This window comes from Platalea leucorodia (genome assembly GCF_965183815.1).
Source record: "Platalea leucorodia genome assembly, chromosome: 6".
NCBI lineage: Eukaryota > Metazoa > Chordata > Aves > Pelecaniformes > Threskiornithidae > Platalea > Platalea leucorodia.
This window is the reverse complement of record NC_138828.1, coordinates 30,988,551-31,014,940: the sequence shown is the minus strand read 5'-3', so window position 1 is coordinate 31,014,940 and position 26,390 is coordinate 30,988,551. Positions and strand designations below refer to the sequence as shown.

Sequence of the window (26,390 nt, the reverse complement as noted above, 5' to 3'; positions counted from 1 at the left end):
ACATGCTCATCTCTTTGCCCATTAAAACTGTGATCGCTGCAAGAAAACACCCCCCTGTTCCAAGTTCTCTAACTGACCAACGGAACACACAGCCACTCTCCCCACACGTGCTCCAGACCCTCAGCACCACCAGCAAGCATCACCCACGCGGTGCTTTTACTGCGACGGTGGACATCACCAGTAGAGCTTGTTCAAACACCTTCCACTGTAAAGTGCTGATTCTGCTAGGTGCTTTGCAAGAAAATTAATACTTGCTTGGACTGTGAGAGGATCCTTGTGGAACCCCAGCAAGATCCCAGCTGCATTTCAAACCACACCTGACAGCCAAGCGCAATGTTTAGCAACCTGCCCATGGCACAGCTCGGTGGCCTGGATTTCCTGACAGCCAAACCCTCAGGCTTTCAGCTCCACAGGCTACAGCAGCCCCCCATGCTGAAGCAAGCTTATTTTCTTTCTATCAGATGGCAAAGTGAGATGACATTTCTATGGGAAGCCTAAACATGTTAAAAACTTACTCGGAAACAAAATAGAAGTTGAAGCACCATTACTTTGTATGGACTAAGGAGTTCTATGTGCCACCAGATCTAATCATGAGTCAACAGCGTCTTCTATGGGGAACCCACACACAAAGAAGCAAAATTAAGATGTTGAGGTTTTCCTTTGTTGATGCCTGTATTTTAAAGGTCACACACACACCAAAAAAACCCAAACAGAATTATGACACAATTTGCTTGATAAACAAAGCTAAGCCAGCTCCTCCTCTGGAGGGAGAGAAAGATCAGTGTCGAGCACAGGGTCACTAGTGAAGAATACCAGGAGGTAAGAGAATGGCTGCACAGCAATGTCTGAGCAAGAACAGCAGCCCCAGCACTACGCATCCACTAGAGAAAAAGCAGTCACTTGTAACTCTCTGGTTCTCTCACACAACCATTCCTTCTCTGTACTGCCTCCTTTCTCTTTGCACCTTTGGTCAAGTCTTCTCCCCATTCCTTCTCCCATGGCCAGGCATATCTCATACTATGCCACATTATGCAGGATCCCACGCAGCAGCAAGAGGTTTGTGACTGCACCTGCAGCCCTCTGGGAAGAGGCAAAGCTAGATGCAGAGCGCTCAAGGTTATTGCTCAACGCATGAGAAGAGAGAAGAAAACAAGTCTCACACTCAATTCCCCTTTCAGAAGGGGGAACAGATCTGCCTGATGTCTGATTACCCCATCCAGGTTTCATGTCTGTTTGGAAGCCTGCCTTGCAGGAGGCAGGCGGGACACCTGATGGAGTGACAGCCATAGATCTGAAAGGGTAGGAGTAGCGCTCTCCCAGTTTGGCTGTAGATGGATCAAACCACTCCAAGTGGGGGCATACCTGTGGAGGTGGTCCCAGCTTCACTCCCTGCCCTTCCCCCTTGCCCCCACCAGACCTTGCTGTTATCCTAAGATAAATTTCCACTTACAGCATAGTGAAACTGGAAAAAATACAGATTTTTACAACCATAGTCTGGAGGTGTAGATTTACGCTGCCTCTTAGTTAGGATGAGCTCACAACCCAGTAATTCATCTCATGTGAACTAGAGAGCCCAGACTAGCTCTCTTGCACCAACTCACCCCTCACATTTTATACATGGGATATATTTTTTCCCATGACCTGAGGAAGCCTTACTTTCAATGCACCACATATATTATATGCAAGCTTTGCTGTTGGTATCTTTACATTGAACCAGCAGTTAAAATTCACGCGACAGGAATAGACAGTATGTTCTCCAGTCAGCTCAAATTGTACATCACTTCAACTTTAATCAAATTCTTCTCATTTTTTCCTCTTCCTGTTTCACTCCTTATCTAGAAGGAAACAAAGTATCCTCAGACAACATCCATCAGAGAGGTCAAGGTTAGCGACTTTTCTAGTTCTTCAACACTGGTAGGTTCCCAAGGATAAAACACAACCACTTTCTTCTTTTTGGTCATGAGGAAACCATTATCACTAAATCTGCCTTTTACACTCCCTACATCCAGAGAAACAAAAGGAGCAATTCCCGTGGTCTGAAGAACAAATATATAAACGTCATCTCGTTGGGATACAGAGGCCTGGAAGAGAAAAAAATAAATAAATGAAAATATACATCCTAAACAAGAACCCAGTTACACCCAAACTGGGAAAGACCTGCATGTCAGTAAAACAGAATGAAAAATCACATTTGATCAAAATTACTATTCTCTTATGGAAATCTCTTCTGGAACAAGAGGTCAAACCAACAGGATTCATATGTAAGAATCACGCAAAAACTGCCAATGTTATTATAGCCTTCCTACAGAATACTACAGATTGTGGGAAAATGCCATGAAGTATTATCACTCTACCATCTTCTTATGAAAATTACCAAATAAATGGTAATCTGACATGTACCTAGTACTGGTATCCTATACTTACTGCAGTGAAAGAGATTTGTCCCTTCACCAACATACTTTACTCAACCTATAAATTCACAACTACTAAAGTAGCTGGCCTTTCCGATTACATCAGTAGTAGAAACAAACAGAAGCAAAAGATAGTAAAAATCACAGTAACACAGGAGGTCATCTCATCTTGATGGAACATGGCAGTGAAGTCCTTACGCTACATTTAGAAGGCAGCTATGTTGTGAAACATCAGGACAAGGTATAATGTTTTAAATTAACTTCTATGAGTAGTTAATCTCCAAGAGGCTTAAAAGCACAACCAGGACGCATTTTGATGCAGCACTCCCCATTCACCATCATGAAATATGCTACATCATTTTCAAATACCAATTAACTATATATAAAAAGCAGACGAATTATGTTAAGTGCAGAAATCACGTCCCACTTACAAGAAAAACAACACTATTCATATTTAAGAAAAAGCATAAATCCTTTATATTTTGTGTTTTCTGAAGAAATGCTAAAGTCTTCATGTTTTTAAAAGCAATGCTATGAAGAGTAGCACTTGGATTAGCAATGTATTTGAAAGTCTAGTTAGTTTATTAGTAACTATGTATAGAAGCACCAGCTTCTTACAAAACAGAATATTTTTTTTAAATCACAGCTGCATACTTTCTTAAAATAACCACTTTGCATTTATCCTTGCTAGCTTTCCTTATTAGTTAGTACTGCGGAGACAACACAGCCATGGGAAAAAGGAGTGAAATTTCCCAACGATGCTCCAGTTACAGAGCTTTTATTACTGATGATGTCATCCACAAAAAACCCAGCATGACTCAGACTCCAGATTGTGCCACCAGCTTAAAAAAAATACAAACAGGCTGGTTTCTTTCCTTTGTATACTCAGGAGGCAGGCCATGCTGCCATGAAAGAAATAAGAGGGGGACATCTGGCCCATTTTCTTTTTGTAAAGCAATTACGCCGGTCCAGATTCAAAGAGATTAAAGATCTCTATTCCTCCCTTGTTTAGTTTAGCTGTAAAGAGCAAAGCTGCAGTTTAGAAGCCAAATGTGAGAACGCACAGGTCCCCATCCTGGCAATCTGCTGATCAAGAATTTTGCAATAAGATTTACATGCTAAGAAGTGAGGCTTAACAAAATGTGTGTACACACACACACACATATAGAGCACGCTTGCTAGGAGTGGACGAAATCTAGGGAAAAGGAGCAAAATGGACTAAATGACAGTGTTATACAACACAGATGCTTTTTGTGCCTGTTCAGAAGACTGAGACACTTGCCAGATATTAAGAAATAATCACTATTATGCAAATCAGAACCCTTAGCTGGAGGGCAGGGATTTGCAGAAGGAGGAAAGGAGCATGCAATATTGCATGCTAGCAATGGTACACTGATCTGAGAGTCTGAGCACTGCGAGAGGAAATACTGCTGACAATAACGCACTCCACACTTAAGCTAACTAGCATCACCTAGTACTGACATACAGCACTGTCCGCAAGCCAAAGCACTTGCCATGATGCTATTTGCTATCTAGGGACAAAAAGAATGAAAGGAGCAATGCTGCAGCAGTCAGGTGAGAGACAGTCAAAGCAAATGAAATGGAGGCTTCATTATTTAAAACAAAATGCAAAGAACACACCAAAAAAAAAAAAAAAAAAACACCAAAAAACCAAAACCCCACCAGTGTTATGTAGCTATGCATATGGTGACACAGAAAAAAAAAAAAAAAAATCTGATTTTGAATTCAGCGTGGAAGCTAGAATTGCAACAGCTAAGGAGAAAGAACATTCACTGGAATCAGACACTGTGTAGCAGGCAAACAACTCAAAACAGTAAGATTAGCAAAACTAAATAGAGTAATTTAGCATGACTGATGCTTACACTAAGCTGGGTCTTCTCCAATCCTACAGCATCTTTTAGAGATGAAAGGAAGTGATGGTTCGTAGGACTCTGGAGCCCACCTTCTCCCACAAGGCAGAAAGTAATAACGCAGCTTCTCCTGGTACAGTTTCTGCATCTTTCCAGCAAGTCATTTATGGACTCCTTGTAGATGGGGACAGCACTTTGTGCTTTAACAGTCACACCGTCTTCGGCAAGGGTGCATACTGGCTCCAAAGAGCTCCAGGCATGCACAACGACCTATCAAGCATGTTGAGAGAGCACAAAGCTTAGAAGAAAAGCTACATCTGTGAAGATAACCCAGCATCCTACGTTTCGGATTGCTCATTGCAAGAGATGTTCTTCTGACTGTACCAGCTGATTTCCACCTAGCAAGAAACTCCACAAAGATTTAAACAACCGATATGGCATAATAATTAGATCATTATATAAGCCTAACAAGAAGTCAGTTTCAAACAGTCTGGATCTGTTGTTGCTCTTGATCTGCAAAGCTTTTTGTTTTCTCCAGGCTCCTTGAGAGGAGGGGGTTGCCAATGCCTGCCAAGGGAGTGCTGGGAAATGGAATTAGTGAGTGACTAATCTGTTGACTTTTTCCTCCCTTCCCTGATTAAAAAAAGTCAAACAAAGGATTTTCTTGAGATTGCTCAGTGTTATCTGATGTAACCCAACTGGGTAATCTAGAGCTTCTGCACAATCACCATTAAACAGAAGCAACCTGCATCATCTTAAAAGGGATTACGGAAGTTGTATTAATACAGTAAAATATACATTCCCAGAGATCATGCATGCATTATGAATGTGCCCTTATCTCAAATTTAAAAAAAAAAAATTAAAAAGCTCATAATTTGGAAGGTAGGCACTTAATGAGAATTACAGCATTCTATCTCTTCATAGATTTTAGGTTATTTTTTACTTTAACAGGGGTCTGCAGTCAGGAACAGATCTTAACTCCTTTCAAAAGTCTTAAGTTCCAAATTTTCTTGAAGTGTGAAATACAGTATTCATTGGAACTACTCTACTGCCAATGCTTCTCTGACATTACCAGCAAATCTGAATTTAAGCCTGTTACAAGAACTCAGACTAGAAATAAACTATTTCATGAAGTGCAGTCCTACTCTAAGAACTGACTATCCAGAAATTGCAACCATTTTCTATACTATATATATAAGTAACCTTATAAATCTGAAAATTCATGGCAGCCCACCAGACAGAGCCGGGAACTAGGAATTGACATACTCTTACTACTAGTTCCAAAATGACTAGTGAGTCATTCCAGGTCCCTAGGTCTATTTTTCCATCCTTCCCAGCCTTTTCACATGGGATGCCCTTTACATCAGGAATTGTATCTCGTAGTGCAAAATGGCCCCTAAATTCATTTGCGATCTGGTTGCCATAAGATTAACAGCAACAAAATGTAACAAATTGAAAAGCGAGACTGTTCTACAGCACAACTCAGCAACTGAAATACTGCCTAAGAAATCCTATCAGTTTCTATAGCATTATCAGAAAACAGTTAAGGCATCAATTGTGAAATGGTGACATTGCATAGGTGACCTTGCAATTAAAGTACACCTAGATGTTCTGTTGATATTTCAGAAAATAATCTAGTTCTTTTTCCTACAGTGGTGTAGTTTGAGTACTGGCAAGCAATGATACAATCCTTTTTTTCCCTCTTTATCAGTTAATCTAGTTCTAACAACCAGGGAACAATTTCGTTAAGTCGTGAGGTACTGTTTTTCATACTTTGTTCTATTTAACCACCAATCCTTTTAAGATTTCAACAGAATACTTAATTTCAGGCCTATACCTACAGGCTATAAGCAAGGCAATTAAGCCCTTGTTCTGTGAAGCAGTACAAACCACTATAATAAAGGATAGTGTTGCCCCTAAGGAGACTAAAGACAAGAATTGCACCTCATTGTGTTTGAGCATGGATTTACTGAAGCTTCTCTGTACAAAGATACACTCGTTTCAGCTTCTCACATTTTTTGCGGGAGGGACACAAGAGTGGTGAGAGAGGTGTCACTTACCCTCAATGTCAGCTTGTGGTCCACGTGAAGATCTGAGACACCGTAAATGTACAACACACCTTTGTCTTCATAGGCCACAGGCAGCAGTGGTGCAAAGAAGTTCTGGGCAAAATAATGGAGCAGTTTCCACTTACCACCATACTCTGGAAAGGGTTAAAAGGAGGAAAGATTCAGACTGAATCCAAGATTGCCTTGGCACACAATCCGCTCCTGTGCGCTCTGGTCCTGCTATGGCAATACAATATCCCCCCTCCACCCTTTTTCACTTCTGTCAGGTGCAGAGAATGACTGAAGTTACTCTTGTTTTCTTCCAGGCAAGGCTCTGCTCTGGAAGGGATTTGATGCTCTTTCAAGTTTTTCTTTCCGCTTCACCAAAAGGTCACATTTGGTAAGTGTTAGTCCTATCATTGCTCGGCTGTTATTCAGTTAGAGAAAGCCTTAAACACAAGCGACATTAACAAAACTGACACAGCGTACCACACGTTAAGCAAGCAGCTGGAGCACCTATGCTGTTGAGAATCCAGACAAACATGGTGGCATTGCCACAAACTACCACCACTGTAAAGAGACAACAGAGTCTGACTTTCGGTGCTTATACAAAGTGCTCTCTTCCCTTTTTTCAGTCCTCCTCTTTCAGTTCTTCCTTAGAGGAACACCAATAGCAATGAAGACCAAAAAAAAAAAAAAAACCACCAACAAACAAGTTCTCAAACCAAAGACAACTCTGACTTAGGCAAAATCATAGAATTGTTTAGGTTGGAAAAGACCTTTAAGATCATCAAGTCCAACCGTTAACCTATCACTGCCAAGTCCACCACTAAACCATGTCCTCAAGCACCACATCTACCCGTCTTTTAAATACCTCCAGGGATGGAGACTCAACCACTTCCCTGGGCAGCCTGTTCCAGTGCCCGACTACCCTTTCGGTGAAGAAGTTTTTCCTAATATCCAACCTAAACCTGCCCTGGCGCAACTCGAGGCCATTTCCTCTTGTCCTATCGCTTGTTACCTGGGAGAAGAGACCAACTCCTGCCTTGCTACAGCCTCCTTTCAGGTAGTTGTAGAGAGCGATAAGGTCTCCCCTCAGCCTCCTCTCCAGGCTAAACAACCCCAGCTCCCTCAGCTGCTCCTCATAAGACTTGTGCTCTAGACCCTTCACCAGCTTCGTTGCCCTTCTTTGGACACCAATTTGCCAAGATCTAGAGACAACACTTTATGGGAGTTAGTATACATGACGCAGACATATGCCAATCAGTTTACTTTGCCTCTTTAATGGAAAGATGTACCTCATTACTTTTAGTACTTTGAAAGTCTGCCATTAACAAACCGGAAAAGCCATCAAATGTTGTGTCCTCTCCAAAAAAAGCAATTTTGCCAGATGCAACACTGCCACACAACCATTTTGAAAGAGAAGCTGCTTCCATTTTTTCTCTATTAATTTTCCATCCTCTACTGGTTTTCCATCTAGCACCCACTGTCAGCATTTTAACTCTGTCTTTGCTCAAAAATTATCTAGTCATTGAAATGGCACTAAAAAGAAGTAGCAAGTCAGCTGCATCATCTCATAAGGAAAGAGAAGTTAGATACTAGTTTCATTCTTGTTTCTGGCTCCTTGTTTTATACAACAGGTTTAAAGTCCAAAATATTTCCATAATATGTTTTTGTTGTAGCTAATTATCTCTCTGCGTCTTGGTGCTTGTACAAAGCTCTTAGCCCTTTCAAACATCTCAAAATCAAGGACTTCATCCAGAGTGATGTAGTCGTTAAAGGGTGTGTTTGTGGCTTTCACAGGCAGACCTGAACATGCTCTGCCTGCGCTCCACACAGACATGAATGAACTTTGTGGAGAGCAAAGTGCATTAGCTCCAGCTTAGCACCTTGCACATCACCTTGTTTTCAGCAAGTTCACAACCAGCTAGCTTGGAGAACAGACAAGAAAAGCTCATATCTGCCTGGAAAACCCATACAAGATTCAACTGTGCTATGAGATCAGACTGTTGCCAACAAAACACCACCGGCATTCAAGTTAATAGCACTGAAGCAAACCAAAGAGGTGAAGTCTGAAAGAAGACTTCAGGAGAGACTGCTGAGTTTCTTCAAAACAGACAGACTGCTGATAAACTGATGAACAGACTCAGCATATTGGTCCTGTTCAGTATATGAACGAAGCCACACTCTTGCATTCCAAGGACAATTCCTGGCAGAGAACGTGGGTGGTCTAAAAGACAATTCTGCCAAAAACAGGGAGTGCTAACAAATTACTTTTCAGGGTCATGAAACTTGAGAAGATGAGAGATCTGGACTGGGGATGGATTATCTGAAACAGAGTAAACTGTGGGGCAGCATCTGATTTAAAAATTACAAGCAATGGGCCTTGTATGAGAAATGGGCACCGCGCCTAACCTCAGGCTTTGGGAGGGGCTGAACTCTCTGAAGCCCTCAGGACTGCCACAAGACTCTCAGGAATTTCAATTGTCAGTGCAATAGATGCTGCTCACTGCAGGCCTCAGACAGAGGCCACCATGGCTCAGCCAAGTTACCCAGCATGGGCTGAGGTTTCAGTGCCTGCTGACTTGAATTTTTTCCTCAGTTTAATTCACATGATGAAAATCTAGGCTTCAAATGTCTTAAATATGAAAATGAATAAAGCTATTGAAGTAGAGCAGCTTCTGTTATTTAGTGTAATATAAAATCCCATTTCTCTTCCAACGGGCCCTACCCTCAATTTCTGCTGTGCCTTTATTTGCAACTGGATTACGTAACCACATTGCAGTGGTTACTGGAGGGAAAGAGAGGTTTGCTACCTAGGCACCAGACACAGAGATCCTCAGGAAACCTGTACAGCAAACAACTCAGACTAAGCTTGGCATCACACTTCCGTGGGAAAAACAAACAAACAAAAAAAAAACAACCAACAAACAAAAGCAAACAAACCACACACTTAAAAGTTTGTACCATTTCAAAACTCATTCTAGGGTTCAACTACTACAGTTATTGTTTTGGGATGTTTGAAAACATCACTAGTCTGCTTACCTCAGATCAGCTTTTTAAGGTTGATGTTTCCCTTCTCAGAAAACCTTTGGTTTTGAAGAACCAAAGCTCAACTGCTGGAGCAGTTTCACACAGGAAGGGTCTTCCAAAGATAACTTTTCCAGCAACAGGATCTTGACAATACAATTGTCAATGTAACTTCAGACAGCACAGAAAACTGACGCTCACCAATAAAAAAAAGCCACATTCTTCAGCTCATCTGTTGGCTTGATCTCCTTAAGACCAGAGTCACATTTCTTGATTTAAAAATAGGCAAGTTGCATATAAAACACTCCCCCTGCCCCAAAAACGGATGTAAGAAATCTGGAGATCAGGTAGCTATGCGAGAAATCTCTGGGCTTAAAATTTTCCTGTTACAGACATGCATGCCCAAAGGCAACAGCCACTAGTCATTTAAAACAGCCCTGGGATGGTTTTCTCCTCCTCCCCCCGCATTTAAATGAATTCTTAAAGAAATCCAAGTTCCCAATTTTTTTCCTGATAATAACATGGGGTCTGCACTCTCTGCAGTATCAAACTTCAGAACAGAAAGCTAAAATTAGGTTTGTTACGAGACCCCAGTACCCCTTTTTCTGACTCTTCCCCCTGAAGCCTTCTACACTGATAGAGGGAGTGAGAACAAACAGTTCTCCCTGGAACGGATTTTAAATTAATCACTTCACACCATTAAATGCAACCTGAGAAACATGCTGCTAGTTCTTTCCTCACCTCAGTCTCATGAATTCAGATCTATTATTCTCCGTAATAGCCTGTGGTTTCAGCTCACCAGGGGCTCTATATATTGAACCTGCAATAAAAGCCAGTTATCTGTTTAAGGGAATCTCGTGACAACCAAGCCGTGTACCTCAAGGCGACACTTGTGCGGGAGTGATATAAATTGCCCTGTGTATCGCAGCACTCTTCACCAAAACACACTGCATAGATGCGAAAGCATTCAACATGGCACAAGCGGCTCTGCAACTAGGCACTAACAATCAAAACCCAGTTGTGGTAAAAGCTATTTAGTTCTGAACTGAAGGCAGAAGTACTATGACAGAGGAGTGCTGTGTTTTCATTTAATCCCAAGCAAACATCTTAAAGGTAAGTCAAAAGGAGAAACGTTTGCTACCTTCTCCCCTCCCCACTTCATGAGGAAACACTTCCGCTTTGTACAGGGAAATTATGTAAGCCCCCCCATAGCGCTCTGTGAAATACCAGATTTAAATAAGAAGCACTCCTTGGTGATACTACTGTGCCATCTAACAAGATGCAGAAACGTGTTTTTGAAGTGCAAATAAAACTAATTTCTCTGAAGTTTTGCATAATTTCAGCCATTAGCATTTCAAAAATCCCTCTACCACACTGCCTAATTAAATGAATATTAAACCTTTCCTCATTCCACTGAGGGAATAGAACAAAACAAAGGGACAGCTGTATCTCTGCTGAGCTTCTTTTCTGTAAACTAACTTCAACAACATATGAATAATTCAAGTATTTGATATATTTTCTACAATGACATCAGCTCTGTACTTAAAAAGACATTTATGGTCTCCATGATCACTTCATCTGTCAATACACCTGTCTTTACAAAGAGACATTTTTCCAAGCATCTTTTTCTCTTGAGGCACTTAAAATCTAAGAGCATCAGCCATTGCTAGAATCATAAAAACGAACATTGGGATACTCCATTTCCTAATACAAGTCTAAAAAGTCCAGAAAGATGAGCATTATAGTTGGACCAGTGCCTTAACATTTAAATAAAATAGCCTGTTTCTTCTGCTGGTTTGTTTTCCTTTGTTGGTTGCAGTTACTTTGCCTGGATGAATAAAGGAAAAAAAGACCAAAAAGAAGAAGGGAGAGGGACAAACATCTCCCAGAGAAAGAGCGGGAGGATGGGGTGGGCTAATTTTTTTTAAAGCAAGGCCAAATGGCATTTTGTTCTAAGGACAGATCGAGAACTTTACACTAACTCTTAGCTTTTTCTAGTTCACTCGTATTTCTTCACACATGAAATTCTTAAATAAAGATTTTTCAAAACCAGAAAATGTGAGAAACAACTAAAATTGAATCTACCCAAGTCCTATACAGCTGCCATAGAACAGCTTCTCCATTTCAAAATTACTTCTAAACAAAAAGTTCAGAACATGAAACACAGCCACTTCCCTCATACCACACATTCCTCCCCTATTTCTTACTGCCTAAGTGACTTACGTCTTTATACATCTGATTACTCCATTTTTGTATTCTAAAAGGAAAAAATATATGAATAATATATAAGGAGATACCATGTGCATAAATAGCATATTAGCAGAGTAATTTAGTCACAAAGAGTGATTCACCTCACCTGACACTAAGCAAGACACCAAATCTCAGCTAGTCATCTCATATAAAGAGCTTCTCAGAAGCTATGCTGGGTGAGAGGTGTCATATGAAGTTCCATGAAAATCAAATTCAGCATGGAGAAGATAATTCATCCCACTTATTAGACAGCTAAGGACACAATGAATCACACTCTAGAGATAACCGTCTCTCCCCCAACTGACTACAGAAGAAATGCAGATGCCTAGCCTTTACATACTGCTCAGAACAGGATCACAGTTCTGTAGTTTTATTTTGACTGCACTACTGCCTACTGAAGGGAGAGGTTTTGATCACTTTACCATGGGGGGGGCAGGGGGAATAAAATCAACCAAATTTGTTGGGATTATGGAAAGTGTAACTATACCTGGGTGCTCCTTCTTACCCTTCTATCTCACTAGGTCCCTCTCTGTCCATTCTCACCCACGGTGGCTGGGTATATACATGCATCTGTATGGCTGAGCCAATAAATATGATCAGGGATTTCTAGGACAGGCCCTTTGGGAAACAACATTTCTTAGAAGTCTCCAATTTTTCAGAGAATTGATATTTCTAATTTTAAAATAATTAAACTTGCAAACAATGAAAAATTTCTCTGGAAAAACCTGGATCACACACCATTTCAGGATGATCCAGCTCTACATAAGAAAAGCAAGGGTAGTTGAAAGTTTACCTCACAAGGAGGTTGTGCCCTCAATCTTAACCATCACTGCTTCCTAATAGGCAGCTTTGTCTGGCTTCAATGATAATATTTTCTTGGGAGAAACGACAACATTGCTTAAACAACAACAACAACAAAAAAAAGTATTTTTGAGAAATTAGGAGTTGCATACGATTTTAACTTCTCTAAACTAAACCTTGCTAAAACAAGGGTGAGAGTTAGTGGCTGCTAAATCTGAACTTAAACAGCAAAACTTCCATAGGAAAAGAATTGCTTTGTTCTTTACCCTCTTCCACTTTCACAGACTAGTAGGATGATCCTGAAAAACACTTTTCTGGAAAGCATTTCTAAAGGACGGACAGAAACATGTTCAAAGTTTGCAAAGTTGCCCAAGAGAGAGAGAGCAGAGCCATACTTCTTATTCTGATACTTCCAGATGAGGAAAACAAAACAAGACTGATAGCTGGCGCTTTTTACTAGACTGTCATAAAACTTACCCAAGGAAGCCCATGAAGGTGCCTGCCAAATGTCATTGAGTTGCCAGTACAGAGCTCCCATTGTGTGTCCTTCTCCCTTGATTATTTCACTTTGACTAAAACGATAGAATTCGGTTTCTGTCTTTATACATTGAGCCTGCATCACCTTGGTCAACAAACACATAAAAAAAAATTTTTTTGGTGTATTGTATTTTGTATTTTACTTTACTTTCAAAGCATGTATGTATATATTAACATAGAACACAGACTTCGCAGCAGCAGCACATAACTTTAAACTTGAGCTTCAAGAGTATACACCTGCAGTGCAGTGGGCCTCTACTTGGAGGAGATCTATTCCTAGCAGCTCCCAACAGCTTTACAAGCAGTATCTTTAGAGAAACTCTGGAGGGCTATTTTTGTCCTCCATCCAGTGAAGATCACTGGGCAACAGGGTCTTTGAAAGGCAAATGGAAGACAAGAAAACAAATTTAAAATAATTTTTTTAATTAATATAAATAAAAAACCCAAGAGTTGCAAAATTACATTACGCCGCACTACCTCCAGTATACATTACCATGATGTCCACATCCCTATACTCTGAACACATAACACACATTCCCAGTATACAAAATTGTGCACTGGAAGAGCAACTGTTTTTCACCTGCACTCCCACTTCTTGCCTCCTTCCCCACCTTGTCTTTAAAAAAACACTTTTCAGAATTTTTCATTGTTCAGAATTTTTCAAGTTCTCAATAGAAGCCAAACAGCCTGTTATTTTTTTTTTCCACAAAAGTATGTTACTAGGCTGGGGAGCTATTAAAAAAAGTCTCAAAATAAAGGAAAAAGTTATTCTTTAGGACAGCTCAAAAGGTAAAGATAACACTTCTAGTTAACCACTAGCACCAAGTTTACTCTCCTTATCCTTTCTGCTATCCTTATTTTGGTATTCTTAAATTGTTTAACCTGTTAATAAGGCCCTGACAGGCTTAACCCTGCAGAAACTCTCATAGCTTTTTGAGTCAGAACCTCATTGCACAAGTTTTACCCCTTTTCAATTTCACAGCATCATCTATCCTTTTTCTCTTGTCATCAGTGCCTAAAGTTCTCCAGCTGTTTTGTTTTTACATAAAACTTGCTGACAGCACCTCTCAAACATTAAAAACTTAGTGAATGTGCAGTTATTCCCATCAAGAGTGTTTCTGAAATTCATGGAACACAACAAAAAGTAGCAGCGCTTTAAACTTGTCTAATAACATTTAAAAGTTACTTAACATCATTTAAAAGTCACATAGAAATCATGAAGAAAGAAACAAGCATGAGGTACACTACTGAGGATGAAGAGCAAAATACAACCTTTTATTTGGGAAAAACAAAACAAAACAAAACAAAAAAACCACAAAATAGATTCTGTAAAATATCAATATCTGAGTCCATAACAAAGTAAAAGCTACTAACAATCTCATTCATAGAGATCTGCATTTTCTAGAAACAATCTTGTTCCAAAAGCTCATGTATTCCTTGTGGCAAAAATCAAAGGGGTAAGCCTACAGGGTACACAAGAAGGGCAAAACATACCCACCCTGGAACAGGGAGTAACAGTAGCACTGGGAATAACCGTGTAGCAAGGCAGGCCAGCAGACCCCTGCATCCCCAGCCAGCTTCATGAGTGGGCCAGCTAAGGACAGGGACCAAGGTAGCACATGCAGCCAGACTTTCTCCCAGTTGAGCCAGGTTCTGGGAGATTCCCCAAGAAGCACTCCAGCCCTTCTATGATGAAAACTAGAGTCTCTCTCCAATGAACAAGAGACAAGCTATTTCCAAATTAAACTGGATTCTGCAATGCTTCACTGCAGAAACTTTCTGTATAACGGAACGTTACCTAACAGAATAGGCCCAGTTTTAACCGCTGACAGTATCTAATGGAACAAGTATTGACAGCTACTTATATTGAAGACATCACTGTTACCTGAGTGAGGTAAATCATATCTTTGAACTTCTTTATGGGATCTGTGCTCTGGGGAAGCTTGAAATGATGCCCAATCTGTTGAAGCATCTGATCATTGCCATTTTCATGGTGTTGTCGATGGAGAGAAAAATTGCTTGTGTAGGACCAGTCCTCAGTGGAGGATACCTTTTAAAAAACACAAAAAAGTTAGAGATCTGAATGAAAAGGCAAAATGTGCATTCAGTGACTGACAGGATATTCAGAAACGGATATCCATTACAGCCTGCTGACTTCATCCAAAACCTTTAAAATTGGTAGTACATTTCTATAGTGCCTCATGCAGTCATGCAAGGATTTTGAATCAATAACATCCTTTGCTTATACTCCTTGTATAAATAAATGGAAACAGACATGCTGTTGAACCCAGAAGAGCAACTTTTGGGTCAATGGCATTTAACTTATTTGTCCTAAGGTCCATTTGGCCAAGGGACCTCAGAGGTTTGCCTGCATTCATAGTAAATCAGAAACACCCTAGATTAAGATGGAAGAATGGACTCTAGTCAAACACATTTAGGCACAAAAGTTACAGAAGTTAGTAGGGCTACAAATTCTAATAATGTGTATATTTTCAAAACCTGCCTCTGAGAACAAATTATCATGAAACTTTTTTTTTTTTCCAAACTAATGACAACAATGCAGCATAGCTCATACAGTTATTATTGTCAAGCTTTCATTGTAATTACAATCTCTATAAAAATCTTTTTATTTAAATTTGTTCCTTTTTAGGCTGGACTGAATAATTTTCATTATTATTAATATGGATGAATGTACTGATTATGTCTCGGATAATATACTTTGCCCAGCAAATTGAAAGGAACATTCTGAACTCCTTTTAGTTGCATGCAGGAGTATCAACATGATATTCATCTCTCTCGGAACAAATGGATAAACAGCACGACATGTCTCTGCTCCAACGGGATAAATAAGATAGAATATACAATATCTAAATTTAACAGGAGACAAAACCAAATTCTCTTACATGCAATACATAAACAAATTATTTAAGTAAAAAATTGGTAAAAATTATAAAAATCAATACATTTTAGAATTTAGCACAATTCAGCATTTATCATGTTTCTTCTGTTTCTAAATGAACACATATCCTTAGACACAGCAAAAGGAAACAGACATTAGGCAATCATTACTTAGCTATATATTAAATAGAATTACTATTAAAATTAATAGTCTCATATTAGTCTCTCATCTAAACTTGGTTCCTCTTGCAACATCAAGGTAAATATATTGAACACTGAGGAGGGAAACAGTCCGGTTTCGTCCCCTCCCGCCACACCAGCACGCACCTCTATCCCACCTGTGCCATACCACACCTAACAATGTATTATCCCAACTACAGTTTGCTGTAGTTTGTTGGGAAGAGACTCAGTGCCCTCACTAAACGAAAGCAGAAGGGACAGTAAGGCATGGGAGCCCAGCCTTACCTTTTCGATAGTACTGAAGGAAGGCCAGGATTGAAATCCATATTCTGAAGCAAAACGAGTTTTAGGATACACTGTCCAGTTCCAGCAGTCACTGCTGTAGTCATAAAAGTGAGTGTCACCATAATGGGTATCATAAGGATTCTGAGAGAGCCAACCTTCTTTAACTGACTCCAAGCCATTGGTGGGACTGGATGCAATAAAAGGACGACTCTTATCTTCCTGGGATTTAAAAGAAAAACCAAACAAAACAAAAACACAACCCCCTCACAAAGTGATTGGCTTTTATCATCTGAATACATAGACCACATTTTGAAAAGGGGAGGTGGGGTGGGCGGCAGGGAGAACATGCCTTTTCCAAATTTCTGAGTCACTGCCTAGGAAACATTCCCCTTTGCGTCCTGACATTCATCATCTTTACTTGCTTAATTAGCTTCTTATTTATGTTCTTGGAGGACAGCTGGGCATGATATTGCTTGTTCTGCTGTTCTAAGGGATTCTCTCCTCACATCAAGAGTTTTTCTATCTTTATATGCTTCTAAATTCTTAATGAAAGCTATTTAAAGTGTGCCTCGTGAAAAATAAACTCAAGGAACATTAATATTTTGAGTACTGTGACTTCTTTACAGAAAATCATTACTTTTACAGTGTTTTTGCAGGAACAAGGCCATGATTTTCCCCCTTCTTATTAAGTAGTCATCTAAATTTAGTCCTAACAAAGCCAAAGTATTCTGCTACTAATGCTTGCACGGTAGCATTGCACATTGTCATTTTGGCTGGCTCCGCACGTTAAGATAGATGAGACTATAAGAAGGGTTACATTTCAAATTGTTCAGAGCTGCCTTTATTTATAGCCTCAGTAGATTTAGAATACTAAATCTTTTAGCAGTACCCTACAAAGTACTGAAGGACTCTTTTTGCAGGTGTAATTCATTTAGCACCCTACTTGTAGTAAGACAAAGGCCCGAGTTAGTTATCAGTCACAAGTTACAGCAATTGGCTCCAATACAGCAAAGCACTTAGACATGTGCTTCATTTTAAGAAATAGTCCTGTTCCTTGTCTTTCTTTTCCTTTTTTTTTTTTTTTTGACATAAGTAATTAATAATTAACTGAAACAATTTACTACAGGATATCCTGGATTCCCTGAAGTCTTACCTCAAACTTAGAAGTCTTTTTAAGTTACGCAGCCCAGTACTGCTAGTAGTTACAGGTTTCCTCAGCTGGGTTGTATTACACAGGACTTGAAATTATTTCACTGTATGGTTCCTTCTGGCACTCAAAATAGTTATTCTACGGGTTTAAACTAAAGGAGGGTCTGTCTTGGACGGCAACACTGCACAAGTGAACTGTAACTAAAAACCAGTATCAAGCCAGAACACCTCACTTTGCTGCACACGCACTGGCCATCCAACTCATGTAGCTAATCACAGAAACACCACAGCATACCTTTACAAAGAACTCCATTCCAAAAAACCTAACTGAAATATAGAAATCTAGAATCAAGATGTTAAGCAGGAATATAAGACACCATTACCATTTAGAATGCGTAACTGCCCTCAAGAGCAGGATCCTTTTCAGCAGTTTTTTTCAAACTTGGCCTCATTTTTATTGTTTCCCGATATCTCAACTTTTCCAGTACAAAGGTATTCTAAATTCTGAGAGTACAACTACTCTGACAATGCCGGCAGCCTCCAATAAGAAGCAATAATATTGCTGTCACCTACATACTGAGTGTCTGTCTTAGCAAAGGGAAACTTTGGGTCATGAGCCTCATAACATGAAATGTATCTCATCCTGAAAAGGACAGAGATTAGACTGAAATTATCACACCCTGAACTCAGTAAGATCATACCATACAAGGGATAACTGGGTAGGAAAAGGCCACTAGCATTTTTAGGATAACAAAACCTCATATTCTTGTTGAAGAAGGAAGTTTTAACTGGACAAAACTCTTACAACTCCTGGCTAACAGGGAAGTTTAGAATACTCACCTGTGGTTCAAGCATTGTTTATTAATCCTTATACAGTTATGCAACATCAATTTGGGACTTTTAAATCAATTTCATTCTACATACACACATAAAATTTAATTAAAAGCAGATTCCATTAAGTAATGAAGAACTGCAATACTTCTAGGAGGACAAATAAAACTACAAAAGCTGTGCAAAATGGGTAGCGTCAAATCACAGTAGACTTCATCACAGATTCCAGGAACTTCTGGTCTGCATGTGCACAGTTTAAGTCTTACCTCAAAATATTTTATTTTGCCTTCACATACTGTAATACACCACTAGTCTGTTTTTCAAAAACACACAATATAATGACTACACAGCATGAGGACAATGTTTAGCATAGCTTTTGTTTAACCTGCTTAAGCCAAAAAACTTAAGATAAATACTGGAAGAGCACACTGAAGAAATAACATCTTTACTAATTTCTTCAACTGCCTTTTAAAGGCCTAAGGGTTGTTAAATCCTTCTTACAGTAGACTTCAACAAAATCAGGATGAAGAAAATCTGATCATCTAGATTAATTAATTCACAGGCAAGTTGACTTTTGTCCAGTGGAAGTGAAGGCATTTGTGGAGGTATTAAAAATAGGAAGAAAAAAAGAAGCAAGATCCAAGCAAGATCCACTTCATTTTCAGGTCTTCCTTTACATATCCCAGAGTGTTAAAGATGTAAGTAATTTTTTTGTTTGTTTTACTTTGAGTATAACTCTTGTGTTTAGAGAGTTGTTTACAAGAGCTTGGAAAGTGCAACTCCTCAATAATGTGCTGGTTTTCATTTCCCAAAAGGTTTAAAAAAAAACGGGGTGTGTGTGTGTGTGTGAAATCCCAAGTTGCTCAAATTGCAAACATTAAAACCTTTGGCCAAGCCATATCCCCCTACAGTTTCTTGAGATCACTTACAGTAAGAACTATTTCTTGGATGTTCTTCACATAAAGCATCACGTAGTCTTTGACATAGACTTCTCTGTCAGCATAAGGTATGGAGAACCAGTTGCTTGCAATTGCTGCTTCATTTTCATTGTTACCACTCCACAGAATAATTGATGGATGGGATTTTAAACGCCTTACCTGAAATACAACTTACAGTTTCAGAAATCAAGTAAAATTACTTCTCTTAAAAACCAAAACAAAACATTTTATTACTACTTGAATTACAAGTCCACATGCATATTACGTACACTGAGCCTACAATTCCTGTTTTCATCCACACTGTTCACTATTCCCTCAACTCTCCACCAGGCTCAAACTTTTGTAATATACACTTACAGAGCAGCAAACTTTTAACAGGCTGACATATATCCTCCATAGGCACATGTGCACCTCCATCCTCATCTACTCAGCCACATGTGAAGGGTAAATTCTGTGCTAAGGCATGCTGCAATAATGAGAGCTCACTCTCAGTGAATGCTCTTAAACAGCCTTGAGAAGAGGGCAGTTTGGACATGAGGAAGGCCTGTACCTCTGCTTGACTGACTACTACTGCAAGTAAGTTAAAGAGGATTTAGCAAGGTTACGTTTTGTGTCTGCTACATAAAGGTACACTAACAAACACATCCAAATAAGCATTTTTGGAAAGCTAACTTATACAGTCAATCAAAAATAGGTAATGGGAAATAGAGCTTTGACACACAGACAAAATACCTGATGAGAAACTTCTGCTCTTACAGACTCTAAATAATTCTGGTCAGTTGGATATAGTGCACACGCAAACATAAAATCCTGCCAAATCTGCAGGGAAAAGGAAAGAAAAAAAAAATCCGTTAGCAAATCATTGTACATACCGGAAAAATATATGGTTATTGGAATGCACAATCCTTTGTTCAGACAGAAGTTATTTATCTCAAAAAGAATTAAACTGAAATGTTCTATTTGTTTTTCTATTATTCTTGGAAAGTACCACCAAAACAATCACATCATCCATAGGGTTCAGTACATGCATACTCCACTGCGGTTTTCCTCAATATCAGAGTTACAAAATAGTTACCCTTAGGAATGAGATCCTGACAGCCTTCACTGATGAGTGGAATATTGCTCAGTAGATGGAGTTCAGTAAGTTTCAATGGAATAATTAGAACCCATGCACTGCTCAGATGTGAACGTGGGGCAATCTCCAGCTGAACAGAACAATTTTGTATTTACTACTTTACGGTTTAACACCCAATCCCCACTACTTATTAAAAAGAGACAGTAATTCTTCCAGCATGGTATTGAGCATGCTTAACAGATGTTCAAGCGTACTTGTTAACAAAACACTTCCATACCAAATGCGCAAACTGATCTTAAAAAGAGCAAATGTTACCCAGTAAGAGGGGCAGAAACAAACTAACATCCTCTAACAGCACAGTGATCTTTCTCTTCAAAGAAACATCAAGTAGATACCACTACAGAACAGTAAGCCTTTCAATTCAACAATGAACTCCATTTGTACCTTGAAGGAGAAGAATTACAAAAACAGGGAAAGGAAGAAGCCTGATGAAATGGGTAAGATTTCTTGTTTTACCTGTTCTGTTTTTTAAATTGCTGTAACTTTGAGACTCCTGATAGACTATCTCAAATGTTAATGGAAAGATCTCTTGAAGGAGCACATTAACCCAAAGGAGTCTGTAGGAGACTACGCTTTTCTGAACGCCATACTACATAAACAATAGCGAGAGCCAGAGCAGCTCCTCATACAATTGCATTTTCCTTGCAGTGAGAACATGCTTTTCTATGACTCTCTTCAGTGTATATTCCTTCAGAAAACTGAAGGTAGGGAACAGGACAGTGGGAGGTAATGGATCCATTAATAACTGTTACACTCCGAGCACTGTACAAAAAAAAGCAAAGCTATTGCTGAAGAATCACTCTGAATCCTTCAGTGACTGCGTAGAGTCAAAAACTCTCTACGAAAGAAACTTTCTCGCTATTGCCCTCAGTGAGCTATCACTGTTTTTCCTCAAGCACAGTTTGACTCTAATGCACTTTTAAGCCTTTGCAAGACCATCAGAAGAAACAAACCCAAAAGCCTCCAGCACCACCCCCTCCAGAATAAGGGTCTGATTTTCTGTGCCTACTTGCTATTTTGGCTGCTAAATAAGATCTAAACCTTGCATTGAGCACTGTACAGGCACAGATCTTAAGTGGCCTACTTAGGTGCCTAGTGTCAAAAAATGAAAGAACTGTAAGTGCTCAGAAGCCCTGAAAATGAGGGCACTCATTCAGATGACTAAAATAGATGTAACATTTTATTTTTTCCAAGCACACACAGCAGAAGGCAGCAAGGTATCAATTCTGTTTCCCTGCGTTTTATGCTATAGAGTAAGACCAAACATACTTCTTAGGATTTTAATACCAGATGCAACTTGGCCTTCACTCATCTAGTGACTATTTCATCAAAACTTATCATATAATCAAAGGTACTCATCTAGGATTATCAGTGTTTGCAGCAGGTGTTCCCCTTACAGCTACATTTATATTCAATTATAGCTTGTTCAAAATGGCCCTTTGGATAAGGCCTTCCATGCTTGGCTTCAGGCCAAGTGAAATATTTTTGTTTAAAAAGTTTAAACTAAAAAAAACCCCAACCTTTTTAGCTATTGCTATAAAGGAGAAAATACTTTTACAAGAAATAAAATCCATTTCCACAGCAGAGAAAAGCATGACTACCTTCTTTGGTGTTTTGATAACTAAGAGGTAGCTGAAAGCACTAAACTAAAATACAGCAGGCCTTAAATTCTCATTGAGGGCAGATTGCAAGGCCTTTGCTCTCAATCTGGGGCATACAGTCAAGCACTCAGATTCTTCAGCAGGGCTATTATCACATGAGCAAGCCCTGAACACAGCTACAAGACCCCACAGTCTGGCTCCCGTGGAAAAAATATTATTTGATCTTGTGAATAACTGCCCTCGCATGCATTGCTTGTTTCACAACTATTCGACTGAGTATTGCAAGTCCCTGTTGATGCCTACAGTCCACAAAAGTTCTTCTATCATGCTCATCATTACAGTGTAAACATCTTCCCGCGTTAAGTAACATCACTAGTACCAGTCCCTCAGCTGTTTATTTCTTCTCTCATTCTTTCCCAAAAGAGTAGAAAATGTAGAACTGGGAGAGAGGTACAGTATATAAAGATGAAAGGTTTGGTCTGAAAAGAGCTAGAAGACAGAAAGTTAAAGCCACAGTCCCGTTGCTCCGATTTTGGGAAATGTAAGGGTGGGAGTGGATAGACAGTGGGGAGAAAAGGAAGGGGAGTTGAAGGTTAGATTCTGGGCTGGGAAGTGAGGATGAGTGAGGAACAGAGTTGTAGCCTTAGTTACAAGAGAAAACACAAGCTGGAGTTCTAATATAGTCACCAAAATGTCACTTCCAGTTTCAACAGACAGCCTCAGTTATCAGGAACCACGCAAATTAGAAAGAAATTAAAAAAAAAATCAGGTTGATCTGACTTCAGGTTGGTACTCTACCGTGTCCTTTGGAAAGATAGCTAGAACTTATGTATTAATTCTCTTATTTTGTTCATTTAGAGTGGATTTTTATTTATAAGTTCTTGTCAGTTTTTAAATAAGTGTTCTGTGTTTATTACTTTTACCATTATTCCTAGTTCATCGCAAATATCATAAAATTCATCTTGTTCATATACTCCTCCTCCCCAAACCCGAAGTGCATTCATGTTAGCATCTGCTGCAGACTTCAGGAGTAGCCATAATCTGTCAAATACAAAAAGAAGATTTATACAAATTTTGTGAAACTGTATCACTTAGGAGTTTCTAAGGTTATACAAAAAAAAAAAACAAACCACAACAACAAAAAAACCCCACCACCCAAACATTCACCATTAGCAGGCAATCTAAGACTTATAACTCTGATAGAAACCAGACTATTTTGATACCTTCTAAGCCTGCGTGTCTGGACAGAGCTCTCAAAAAGCAATTTTTTATGCAGAAAAAGTTACTTGGTCCTGTTAACACTTATGAAATGGATGGAGTGACACATGCAAGTAAGTGCTTTTACAGAAGCATTGGCAGGACCAGATTTAGAAATACTATATTTATTAATCAGGTTGCTCTTTTCTCCTTAGACATTACTTGCTTTAAATATCAATCACTTGAATTCAAATCCTCTTTTAAACACATTCAGAAATCTATATTCTCTTCCTGAGTTCCACAATGCATAGTGAGAAGGGGGGATGAGTGAGAGGGGGAGGAGAAAGACTGAGACTCTGAATCTCATTTTAAGGATTCAGGCTCCATTAATTTTTCTTTAATCATGCTGGCAGCCTCTAAATTGCATATGAATGCACACTGCAGCATGCCCTGTTGTCCCAGTTGCCCGACTACCCAGAACAAAGTTTAGTGAAAGTACAGCGTGGCCCCCATCCCACCTACGTCTCTGAGGTGTTGTGTCATTGAAATCCAAGAAGCCTGGACCAGAGGGGGAAAAAGGGAGAGAAGCTACTATGCACTTAGGTCTCCCTGCACGAGATGGGTTAGGACATGGCTGAAGTGCACTTCCTTTGAGTACCAATGAACGTATCCCAGGCAATAGGATCAGACAGTCTGAGGACCATTGCTAAAAATACCCGAAAGGCCAATAACCTGTTGACAGCAAAACACCATCTTCCCATCTGTTATTGCACTTACATGCCTTGAACATCACTCAAATCTATTAACTAAGCCCTAATTCTGAGGCCTTGAACCCACAACAATTAGTGTCCTACCTTGAAAGGAGTTCCACCTCCCAATGCCACCCTTTGATTGGGGGTGGATAGAGAATCGGGAGGAGGAAGACGTGATCCCTTCTCCTTCAAGAACATCAAATGTGGCTTACGTGTCATAGGTCACTCTGTCCTGGAAAGAATCTGCTGGAATCCAGTTTGAGCCCTTGATGAAAATGGGTCGGCCATTGATTCTAAAGTAGAAACTCAGACCTGGTGAGCCAGGAATAGGCTCCTGAACAAGTTCTACTGTCCGAAAATAGGCCTGTGAAAACATGAAACCTAGGTTTAAAGCAGATAAAAATTAATTAAAACAAAATAAATCACAAAAAATATTCCAAAAGGGATTCAACTGAACACTAACAGCTTAATTTATCAAGGAATCAGAAGACACAGTCTCATCTCTAAATTCCTGCTTGATTAAAACACACTGTAACAGGGCTGAAAAGAACCCTTCTGATAAACCTGTTCACTTTTTAAAGTTACTATCGTATTAGGAGAGAAAGAGAGCGATAAATCTGTTCACTTCTTAAAGTTACTATCATATTAAGAGAGAGAGAAAGCATGCGCAAATGAGCATACATGTGCATGCATGTATATATGTGTGTAAGAGACAGGTGCATGTTTGCTTGCCACAGAATTCAGTCAAAAGTCCAGCTGAGGACCAGCAAGAGGAATGCAGTGGTTGCATTCGATCAGACACACCATTTAATCTGCAATTTTCTCCTTACAGAAGGAGACTGCAGCAGCTCAGCTGTAAGTCTTGTCCCAGAATGCCTAGCTTCAGATTCATGCAGTAAAGGCAAAATCCTCTTTTGCTGCCCTGAAATGATACCTTTTTAGTAGATGTAGCAATTAAAGAGAAAAAGATATGCATGCAAACACAAATGCCAGTTTGGAAGCGAAGGGGCTTCTGGCCATCGCAGCTGTGTTTGAACAGCGAGATCAGCAATAAGGTTTCAGAGGGACCAGTTCAGCTAAATAACCACTAACTCTGTGTAAGGTATTAAAGGTCATTCCAGATAAAAGCACATCTCAAGCGGAAGCCAAACTTTTACAGCTGCTCTTTCAGCCTAATATCTGGTATTGTGTAGTGCAGACACTGAGAAAAGAAAGCATTTCCTTCTTCCTGCTGCAGGTGGAAGAAAAGTTCTCAAGAAATTATTATGGACATTTGCTGGGATTTTACTTCAGTCAAAGCAACAAGGCTACTCTCAGGGGTATCGTGATTGCACCGACATAAACACAGCCAATTCCACAGTTACAAGAGCGCAGTTAGTTGACTGCAATAATACTTTGCACTAACCCCTTATTTGTAGAGGTGTCTTCCCCACCTGCCATGAGGCAGATGCGGGGCAGCTGCCACGTTAGGCTCCTGCACAGCTGCAAAGTGTTACAGAAAACATCTCTTTCAGGGAGACTGTAGACTTCTTTTTCTCTTGCATCCTTGTTCCAGTTCAACTTATCTAGATCAGAAAGAAAATTCTTTCTCTTTCTGGTACCTGTTGCTCATTATCATAGGGAGATAACTGGGAAATTAAATAAAGTGAAGGAAAGCTAATAGCAAATTTCAGCCAATTCACACCAAGCAACAAGTTTGGATCAGGAGGGCAGGAACCTACTTTTTTCTGGACTACCCCTAAGATGGCAACCACTCCTCCCTCAAATGACTATTTGCTATACCTTTTCAAAAGGTCAGCTTCTAGGGTACAGCCTGTTCTCTCTCTGCCACAAGCTACAGTTGAGACAAGTATCCATCAGTAAATCAGGCTAAAATAAACCTAGTTAAGTGAAAGCGATATACCTGTCTTTAAGATAAAATGTAATTCTTTATTTCACACACCAGACAAAGCTGAAGTCCAAATGGGAAATGACTAATCCCACTGTGGGACTGTGTTTTTTAAACTTTCAGCTTATAAAAAAAAAAAAAATCATACAGATAAACAAAAAATTATTTCTAGTGGTAGAGAAGACAAAGAAAATCACTGCTTTTTTTGCTTCCCTCTTTGGTGCTGCTTAGTCAACTGGCCAATTATTAATTGAACACCTGGCCACAGACAATGCACATGACAAACTAGATTCATGAGTGGAGACTGCAGATCACTGACCTCAAACTAAACCCCTCTGCATCATGGCAATGACCAAAACATAGAAACTGAATGAATAAAAAAATGGGACTTGCTCGAAGTCCTGCACTGTTTTACAGTGTTGCCCCGGGGCAACAGTGGATTAATGGCAAGTGGGGCTCAGCATCCATACCACTAAAGAAATTCGCAGCCAGAGAAAAACTACGAAGTCAGACCACTGAGAGGAGATTTCAGACTCCTTGCCCAATATCTCCATGCACATACAAGTACTGAGAACAGTGTGCCCTGCC

The 26,390-nt window shown here is 39.7% G+C and overlaps 1 protein-coding gene across 6 annotated transcripts in view; it reads right to left on the bottom strand.

Moving 5' to 3' along the window:
- Positions 1-1,856: 1,856 nt before the first annotated feature.
- The window catches only part of MANBA (mannosidase beta), a gene marked incomplete at its 3' end in the record, with an annotated part of 48,207 nt that continues 23,673 nt past the window's right edge, over positions 1,857-26,390 (bottom strand). Inside the window, exons 8-17 of one of the 6 annotated variants that reach the window (XM_082315951.1) lie at positions 24,127-24,278; positions 22,883-23,006; positions 19,962-20,048; positions 19,221-19,388; positions 16,312-16,530; positions 14,834-14,998; positions 12,889-13,033; positions 6,343-6,485; positions 4,295-4,552; positions 1,857-2,081 (exon numbers count right to left, since the gene is read on the bottom strand). In XM_082315951.1, the coding sequence (XP_082172077.1) occupies positions 1,857-2,081; positions 4,295-4,552; positions 6,343-6,485; positions 12,889-13,033; positions 14,834-14,998; positions 16,312-16,530; positions 19,221-19,388; positions 19,962-20,048; positions 22,883-23,006; positions 24,127-24,278 (1,686 nt within the window). Of the gene's footprint in view, positions 2,082-4,294; positions 4,553-6,342; positions 6,486-9,375; positions 9,671-10,101; positions 10,181-12,888; positions 13,034-14,833; positions 14,999-16,311; positions 16,531-19,220; positions 19,389-19,961; positions 20,049-22,882; positions 23,007-24,126; positions 24,279-26,390 lie in introns of those variants that run through there. The other 5 variants (XM_082315952.1, XR_014228594.1, XR_014228595.1 and 2 more) reach the window with 5 other exon arrangements.